Below are 9917 nucleotides of genomic sequence, written 5' to 3' on the forward strand. Positions count from 1 at the left end.
TAAAAGGTATATTTGTGTTTATGAACGATTTTTATTTTTACAATATTTTGTAAATTTTCAATTATTTCTAACCCAAAATAAGTAAAAGAATCACATGACAGTGTGACATCACATAATTAGGAATTGGAAAAACTCCATAGTAGGACAGGAGAGTATCCATCAGCTTTTCCAGGGGATGGGAGTGTTAGGGATGGCTTCATGGAGAAGTTTCAGGAGAGATTGGAAGGATGATGACTTGACAGAGGTGTGTGAGGCCCTGGGGCATCTGACTGAGGTAGGAGCAGGACAGGCTGCAGAGAAGAACTGTGAGGTCCCCTTCATCCTGAGAGTCTGTTACAAAATGCAACACTGTGTGAATGTCACCTGTGTGACCAAGAGTGCTGCCTCCTGCCCCTCCAGCCAGTCACACATTTCTTCTCATTGCCTGGGCCTGAGGCTCAGGAAACTTCAAAGGAAGAATGCTCGAGGGTGGAGCCTGCAGCCCAAAGTAGGCTGGGATGGGCAGGGCCCATATGGTTTGCTCTCCCAGGAAGGCTCAGCACTTTACCTACCTCAGACCTCCCTGCAGTGGCAGTAGCTCTGAGACTCTGAGACTCTTCCTGGTTGGGCACTCTCAGCTCCTGGCATCTGCGAGGAAGGAAGGAGGAATCTAGCTCTCTGTGCTGAGTCTGAGACAAGATCCCAGTGTGTGGGGAGCCACAATGCCATCTCAGGTCTGGTCTTGGTCTTCGGGATGGGGAGTTTCAGAGAAAGGAGACTGTGGCCCCTTAAGGAATTGTAGGGTTGGATGGGATGGAGTCTATTCCAGAGTGCCCAGAATCCCATCACTTTCCATTTGAGTTTTCCTTACTCAGAGAGTTCAAAGAGAAAGGATGGAAGGGAGAGAAAGGATGAACCAGCCAATGACCGTGTGCATCTCCTTTCTACTTAGGGGACAGGAGTCAGATTTTACCTCCTGCTGTTCCTCTCTCTGGCCACCAGAGGGCCGAATGCAGGTAAGTCACTCAGGAGTAGCAGTTTCATCATCTCAGGTGTGCAGTGGGGCAGAGAGAGTAGAACCAGGTTGAATGCTGAAGTTCTGGCCCAGAGAGGGAGTCATGGAGATGCAGAGAAGCCACGCTTTGCAGCCAAATTGAGCTGTGGCCAGAGTGTTGATTTCTGGTCTCTCTGGATGTTTGGTCTGAAGCTAAGGCCTGTCCTAGGGCTCCATCTGTGCCTCTGTGTGGCTGAGGGGGCTCAGGGGAGCCATGGTGGTGAAGACTGTGCTTCCTTCTAGCAGCTCCTGCTTCTGTGGCCATGGCCTTGTGGTTCTCAGAGGGTGCTTGGTGGTCAGGGCTGTGTCCAGGGGGCATCCCTCCCTAGTCCTCATCCTCATGATTCCATTTATCACAGTAAGCATAATGAGAGTTTTCATGTTTAATTAGTTATGGAGAAGAATGCAAGTGTTAAGTATGTACTAGATTGAGGCCAGCTATTCTTAGCTGAGAGAATCCTGACCTCTGGGGCCTCCCAGCCTAGTGATGAGCCTGTGAAGTGGGAAGGGGCTAGGAGCCAATGGCCAGGAAGGCTGGTGTGAGTGGCAGGAGACTGAGAATTATCCTCACATCTTCTAGCAGGGATGCTTTCTGTTGAGAAGTTCTTGGAGGAGGAAACCTGTGCTCCTTACCTGTCTTTCCTTCCAAGAAGCTGCAAAGAAATCAAAAAAAGTTGCCATAAAGCAGGTGGTGAGTAATAACCCAACTCAGCATCCTTTCCTTTTAACCACTTTTTAGCTAAACAGATCTTGGTCATGGAGATCAAGAGGGGGTATGCCTACCACTCTTGTCTGCTCTGACTCCAGCTTCCAGCCTAGGAGATTTCTATTAGGAATTTTGAGGCTTTGGGGTCCAACCTAGTTGGTGGAGACATGATCTTCTGAACACAGCAAGAATGTGGTGTTGCTGGTGAGTCTTAGCATGGTGACCATAGCTCCAATGAGTGTCAGATTTTTCCCTTATTGTAATCTAAGATGTTAGTTCTGCCCTAGTGTCATAGATTCTGGCAGAAAACATGAGCCTCCAGAGGCAGAGACATAGAACCTTATTACCCACAATTAAAGAAGCAGCCAGAGCATCAGCTTTTTCCTGTGCTGGGTCCCATCCCATCACAGTGATGTGAAGAGGGCCAGGAGATATCTGCCCGTGTAGTTTGTTTGCCAAGCGGCTCATAAATTGGGTTTGTCAAGCAAAGGTAAGCCTTTTCGGATAAGACAGTTTATTTTCTCTGGGGCTGAGTGCAAGGAAGAACTCTGCACTTAGGGAATCTGAATCTCATATAATGGACAGTGACTGTGCCTGCCCTTACCTCTGAGTTGCAGAGGCCACATCCTGATGTAGACTTGAGATGTCGTCGGGTGTGATTTCTGGCCTCTTCTGGCCAGAAGAAGGCTCTATCCCAAGGGAGATACCATTTCTGTCTCCTAGGATGTTTGCTCTACAAAGTCTTTGAAAAGGTAGCATGGAACGAAGGCAGTCAGTGTCCACAGAGAATTGTCCTCAACAAGTGGGTATGTGTGAGAGCCTTCAGGATACATTTCTGACTAACCAGAATCTTTCTGATTGTGAGGCCTGAGATGGACCCTGTGGTCTCAGAAAGGGGGTCTCTGGGTTGGTTCCCTCTGCAGATGGCCTGTATCACCTCCTCACTGAGAATGGTGTTATCTACCAGACCTTCTGTGACATGACCTCTGGGGGTGGTGGCTGGACCCTGGTGGCCAGTGTGCATGAGAACAACATGCATGGGAAATACACATTGGGCGATCGCTGGTCCAGTCAGCAAGGCAACAGGGCTGACTATCCAGAGGGCGATGGCAACTGGGCCAATCACAACACATTTGGGTCTGCAGAGGCGGCCACCAGCGATGACTACAAGGTACTGAGCACCCAGTTGGGAAAGGGTGGGAGCTGAGTGTGGCTGGAGCAGAGCATGTGGAAGGGAGGGTGGGAGATAGGGAGTTGGAAGTAGGGCTGGAGAAGATGAAAGACAGAAGTCCATGTCTTGAATCACAAATTCCTCTTACCAAGCTTGTTTGTGTGGTGGGGTCTCATCCTCTGCTAGAGGGAGGTGGGTGTCTGGGCACTGCTAGGCACCTGTCCCCCGGAGACCTGAGCTCTCAGCTCCACTGAGTACTGTGTGTGTGTGTCTTTGGCTGGAGATACCTCCTGGGCTGATCAAGCTGAGTGTGTGTCCCTCTGCAGAACCCTGGCTACTACGACATTCAAGCTCAGGACCTGGGCATCTGGCATGTGCCCAACAATTCCCCTCTGCAGCACTGGAGGAACAGCTCCCTGCTGAGGTACCACACGAACACTGGCTTCTTCCAGAGACTGAGACAGAATCTGTTTGGACTCTATCAGGTACATGGTGCTGCTGGCTGGGGGTGGGGCATTTATTTTAGTGAACAAAAAGCCAAGTATTTGGAAACAGGAGTAAGTCTGCTCTGTTCATGTCACTAAGCGGTGCTTCTGCTTGGCTTTCTTTTACCTCTGGGTCACTGCAAACTAGGGTGCTGCCTCTCAGAAGGGAAGAAGCCTGGGGGAGAAAATTATGGGTGGGTAAAGAGGGAGAAAAACAAGGGTCTTGAGGCTGGTTAGGGTCCTAGCTATGAGTGCAGGTGGGAAGGAATCACTGTTATTCAGTCTGATTTCTGAATATGACACCGAGGGCATTAAATCTCCTACTTCCCTATATGACAGCTTGCCTACTGTCCTCACACAACCCTGTATTTTGGTCCCTGCAGAAATACCCAGTGAAATACGGAGCAGGGAAGTGCTAGACTGACAATGTCTCAGCCATTCCTGTTGACTATGACTTTGGCGATGCTGAGAAAACTGCATCTTATTATTCACCAAATGGTCAGCGTGAGTATCTCCTTCCAAAACCCAGTCATCAATCCTTCCCTCCTCTCTTGGAAAAAGTGTAAATAAAAATTAATGATTGCTAACATTTATGGAACACGTATCAATACAGTATGCCAAACTGTTTTCTAGAAACTTGAGATGGTTTTGTGTCATTTAATCATCACGAAAAACCAATGAAGTTACAATTACTGTCCTCTCCATTGTAGAGTATATAAAGCCAGACTTCTTAACCAATACACTCCATGATTTTTAGACTAGTTAAGGAAAATGTAAGCTAATTTTCACAGGTGAGAACAACTTGGAAAGTATTGAGAAAAATTTCTGTTCTCATTTTATCAAGAACACCATGGCTCACCTGGAGAAACTCCAGTTGAGAGTAAGAAGATCAAGGCTCAGGCTCACAAGAGTCACTTTTCTGCCTAAGGATCATAGGAGAAATAAGAGTCCACTGGGAGATCAGCAAGAAGATCTCCAGAGGTCCAGCAGCAATAAGTGATGATCGGAGGTGGCCATTTGTTTCTGAAGCCACACCTGTCATCTAATTACCATGACTTTGTTTGCCCTACCTACCATTACCTGTTCTTGTTGAATCAGCAAAGGTAAAAACTGATGGCTTGTATTTTCCCACCAAATATTTATATTCTATGGCTTTATCATGCTGAAAAAACGTCTTCTTTTAAAAATAGCTATCCATCTGTTTATCAAGTAAAAATTTTTTTTGTTCTTTATCATGTAAAAAGAATCTCATATAAGGAGGTAGATTCTTTTTACATGAGGCAGGTATAAAGGTGCAGATGTGAAATACTGAGAACCTGAGCCAGGGTGTTCTTGATAAAGTGAGAACAAAAACAAATTTTTCACAGAGGTGCTGGGCTTCATCTCCGCAGCTTGGAGTGTTGGGCTGTAATCTGACCTGTTGATTTAGGGAATCCCTGGTCTGATCAGTGGAAAGCTGTGTCTAGTTCCTCCTTTGAATACTTGGCCCTTTCTCTGCTTCTTCTTTTCCAGGAGAATTTGTTGCAGGATTTGTCCAGTTCAGGGTGTTTAATAATGAGAGAGCAGCCAATGCCCTGTGTGCTGGAATGAAAGTCACCGGCTGCAATACTGAGCTCGTAAGTTTTGGGACAATCCATGACTTGTGTGTGTGTGTGTACATGTGAACATCTGATTGGGGTGTTGATGTATGTTCCTTTGGCTTGTGTTTTTATTCTTTTGCTGGTATTTTGTGCACAGACTTTTAAAATTGTTAATATTATTTAAAAAATGAGATTCAAAGGACATATGACATTATACTAGTTTCAAGAACATAACATAATGATTCTATATTTTTATGTATTGTGAAATGATCATCACAGTAACTCTAGTCAACACCCACTACTACACATAGTTGCAAATATTTTGTCTTGTGATAACAATTTTTAGTATCTACTCTCTTGGTAACTTTTTGATGAACAAAATAGTATTATTAACTATAGTCACCAGTCTGTACATTACATCCCCAGGACTTATTTTATAACTGAAAGTTTGTACCTTTGACCAATGGCTATAATTTACTGTATTGCAGTCCAATTTATCTATATTCTCAATGTATGATTAGTACTTTTATGCTGTGCTTAAGAAGTATTTCCTTATGTTGAGGTCCTGATGATATTCTCACATATTCAACATAGAAACTTTATGCTTTTATTGTTTTTCTAGTATTGAGAACACTGTAGTTTGGTTAGTGGAGACTGTCTCTGAGGGGCATTCTATGGCTGGGGGGGCAGGAGGAAGAGGGAGCCAGAGTTCTAAGAGCAAGAATGCTCACTCAGCACATTTTCCTTCCACAGTTGTCACTCTGAGAAATGTGACCCCGAAGTCAAGGACATCTTCATTTTGCCCTGCAGTTATCAGTTTGTCCATTTGTCAGTCGAGGTGTAATAGCTGTGTCTTCATGGAAGGTCCCCTGGTTATGATTTGGAGGATAATGCAAGTGTGGGCCCTAGGAGTAGGGTGGGGTGTGTTCCCCCTACACTGGCTTTCAATGAGCGTTATCTTGTTCATTAATGCTCATTTGGATGTACCCTTGCAAGCACTGATTCCTTAAAATACATGCTAGGGAACTTATGGAGTGCAGCTATTAGAGATGCAAAGCTGACAGAATCATCTTAAGGAACTCAAGACTGAGTGGGAGAGAGATAAAAATGCATGACTGCAATCTCATGTGGTATTGCCTGTGATAGCAACATGAACAAGGGGCCCTGGGAACACAATACAGGAGCTTCTACCTCTACTAATGGCACACAGTTGATTCTCCAGGAAGGTAACATCTTTGCTGAATGTCAAAAGATGTGTGTAGAGTTCAATAGGCAGCAAGGGGCAGAGTAGTGTCCTTTGAGCATGAATGACTAACATGTTCTAAATCACTGGGATTTGATACACCATGGTGTGTTGAGGGGGACATGAGTTGTTTAATTTTGGAGCATTGTACGCACATGGGGTAGAAGCAGGTAGCTATGCTGGAAATACCTACAGGAAGCAGGGCAATCAGGGTGTTTACATTATATCCAGGAAATAGATTTTATGCTGTAGATGATGGGACATATCAGAGGAGTTCAAACAGTAGCGACATGATCCACTTTCGTTTTGCTATGATGATGCATAGCCAGGTGACGGACCTGGATTCAAGAGTAAGGAATTTAGAGGCAAGGAGATCATGAGGCAGGTGTAAAGGTGCAGATGTGAAATATTGAGCACCTGAGCTGGGGTGGCCTTGATAAATTTGAAAGAGCAAGCATGGATGGATCGACAGTGAAATCAACAGTTCTTGATGATTAAATGACCATGGGGGATGGGAAGTGAAGGAGACTACAGACTTCAGAGTTTTGTTTTGGGGGACTGAGTGCTATCAATTAAGATGCGTGACAAGAAAAGGAATAGATTCAAGGGCAACAAGAGAGTGAATTAGTTTTGTTTTGCTTAAGTGGAGTTTTAGATCTAGTGATATGTAGGTGGAGATCTTCATGTGGCAGTTGGATATGGGGTTTCAAGCCCAGAAAATACCTGGCTGGTCATCTAGATTTAGGAGTATGTTGACAATAAATGATTATGCTGGTTCTGGCAAAAGTCATGGGAGAAGACAGGCCATCATCGGGAGAGTGAGGTGTGAACAGAATTGTGAGGAATAGTATTTGGGGGATCCAGGTGACTGCAGCCATGAAATTTAAAGATGCTTGCTCCTTGGGAGAAAAGCTATGACAAAACTAGACAGCATATTTAAAAGCAGAGAAATCGCTTTGCCAACAAAGTCCATATAATTAAAGCTATGGTTTTTCCAGTAGTCATGTATGGATGTGAGTTGGACCATAAACAAGGCTGAGCTCTGAAGAACTGATGCTTTTGAACTGTGGTTCTGGAGAAGACTTTTGAGAGTCCCTTGGACAGGAAAGAGATGAAACCAGTTAATCCTAAAGGAAATCAGCTCTGAATATTCATTGGAAGGACTGATGCTGAAGTTGAAGCTCCAATACTTTGGCCACCTGATGTGAAGAGCCAACTCACTGGACAAGACCCTGACGTTGGGAAAGATTGAAGACAAGAGGATAAGGGGGAGACAGAGAATGAGATGATTGGATGGCATCACCAACTCAATGGACATGAGTTTGAACAAATTCAGGGAGATAGTGAAGGAGAGGGAAGCCCGGCATGCTGCAGCTCATGGGGTTGCAAAGAGTCAGACATGACTTAGCGAATGAATGACATAACAATTGAGGAAAAAGAGTGAGCAAGGGGTATGAGAACAAATATTAAGGGAGATAAAAAGGTGTTGTGGTCCTTTAATGGGCCAAAACTTGGGAGTACAGAGTCGATGATAAGAAAATGAAAGAAGGAAGGAAAGAGGCTGAGCAGCCTGAAGGGGACAGAGAGAGAGAGAGAGAAATGAAGAAAGACACAGGGACCAGTGTTCTGATGGAACAAAGACATTTATTCAACATATTGTGGGCATATATATACTGTCTCAAAAGATAGCCTTTTCAGCAGAGAGAGGGATAAAAAAATCTTAAACGTTTTTCAGGAAGCTTGAGGCTAGAATCATTTTCAAGAGAGGGGATTGTAAAAGTTACTTTCCATAACAGAAGGGAAGAGAGTTGTAAATGGCTACTTTTCACCGTATGGAAAAGCTACTTTCCATACGAACGGGATACATAAATTCCTATTTTTCCCAAGAGCTGGCTTGCCAGCCCTCTGCACCTGCATTCAGGGGCTGTTAAGGAACAAAAGGATTTATGCAAGACCAAAAACAGCATACAGGAAGCCTCCTGTTAAATGCTACCTTACAGAAAGGAATTCAGGAAAGCACGGTTTCAGAGTCCACTGGAGGGAAAGGTTTGTGCAGGGAGGTGGTCAAGGCAAATAGGAAGAGGGCTGCAATTACAGGGGATTCGACCATTAAGAGCTCACTGGTGTGTTTACAGCCAGCCCCTCACTGTGTCTTCTCCCTGCCCCCAGCACTGCATCAGTGGAGGAGAATTCTTCCCAGAGGGCAATCCTGTGCAGTGTGGGGATTTCTCCTCTTTTGACTGGAATGGATACGGAACTCACTAGGGTTACAGCTCCAGCCGGGAGATCACTGAGGCAGCTGTGCTCCTGTTCTACCACTGAGAGCTGTGTGGTGTGAGACGTGGAACCCAGCTCCTAAAGCCAAATCCTCAGAGATGGAAAAATGGAATGCTAACAAGGAGGGAGGGGAATAAATTACATCACTTTGTGTTGTCTGTGGTTCTAAATTTCACTGAGCTCTGGAGGGATGTTTTAAAATGATGCCTCTTATTCTGGTGATTTCTACTTTAGACATTCTGTTTGGAACTTCAAGTCTCAGGTATCCCAGACACATGTTTGCTTTTCTTTCTAGGGAACCCCTGTGGGAGACTGAGGAGCAGGGGAAAATCATTCTCCTTAGTTTTCCTACCATACTGTTATCGGTTAGTCAAATCAAGCCTTCAGCATAAACATCTTAAAGAGGAAAAGATGACTATTATCTAAATTCAGTAGAAAAAAAGAGAAATTGAGGTCATAACTGCGCATTTCCTCCAGTATGACAGTTGAGAGAGTGTCCCTAAAATGATTTGGTACTATTTGAAACATCTCTGTATTGGTGAGGGGTTCTCACAATATCAAGAAGTTCACTGACATCTAGCAGGATGTCCTGTAATTCAACCCCATTTTGACTCAATCAGGGACCAGCACTGTTCAAACCAGTTTTGCTCAAGAGTCAACTGTGTTTGCTTTTTTTCAGTCTCTTCTTCTTTTTCTTTTTTTTTTTCCTTCACCTCCCTAATAAATCTTTTCCCCTTACTAGCTCATTCCAGATTTCTGTCCTTCTCCTTTATCTCTTCTTTCTTACTCCCTTTTGTTACTGCTTCCCTTATTTGTCTATCCTTATGTCAGAGTGTTACAAATCCAAACTTCAATCTGCTAGCCTGTGTGTGTAAAGCCAATCTACTGACACAGGGTTGTGGTGAAGGAAAGTGCAGCATTTACTGCAGGTACTAAGCAAGGAGTTTGGGTAGCTAATGCCCAAATCCTGGTCCCTGTATGCCCCACTGTCTTCCAGGGAAAAGTTTTTAAAGACAGGATGGGGAAGAGGATTGCTGTATGCAAGATCAGAAAGTCAACATTCTTCTTCTTGGTTGTTGGTGAGGTTTGGGACTCAATATCATCAGCCTTCTTGTCCAACTGATCTGGAGTCTACCTGCTTGTGGTCAGCACACAGTTAACTTCTTCTATCTGTTGTGGGTTTCATTATCTGCAAATCTTCTTGAAGGATATGGCTCAGAAGAGATTTGTCATCTGGAAGGAATATGTTTGGAGTCCTGGCAAATTTTTTTTTCTTTTTTGAAAAATAAGAAGTCATTTTTGGGGGCTCAGATTAGTAATCCATGGGTCTTGAAGACCTCTGTGCATTTGTCAGTTTTCTTCTCTACGTTCTTTTCAGCCTGCTTCTGTAGTCTCATGAACTGCTTTTTATAATATTTTTCC

General features: G+C 44.3%; 1 protein-coding gene across 1 annotated transcript; it reads left to right on the forward strand.

Annotated features, from left to right (window-relative positions):
- The first annotated feature begins 701 nt into the window (after window positions 1-701).
- On the forward strand, window positions 702-8540 carry LOC145505208 (intelectin-2-like). Its single transcript, XM_081486979.1, is given in 8 exon segments — window positions 702-713; window positions 932-995; window positions 1614-1724; window positions 2663-2910; window positions 3237-3395; window positions 3779-3899; window positions 4908-5011; window positions 8388-8540. Coding segments are annotated over 8 exon segments (972 nt in total).
- The last annotated feature ends 1377 nt before the right edge of the window (window positions 8541-9917 follow it).

This window comes from Giraffa tippelskirchi, chromosome 5 (assembly GCF_054371585.1).
Source record: "Giraffa tippelskirchi isolate mGirTip1 chromosome 5, T2T-mGirTip1v1.2.pri, whole genome shotgun sequence".
In the NCBI taxonomy this organism is placed as follows: Eukaryota; Metazoa; Chordata; class Mammalia; order Artiodactyla; family Giraffidae; genus Giraffa; species Giraffa tippelskirchi.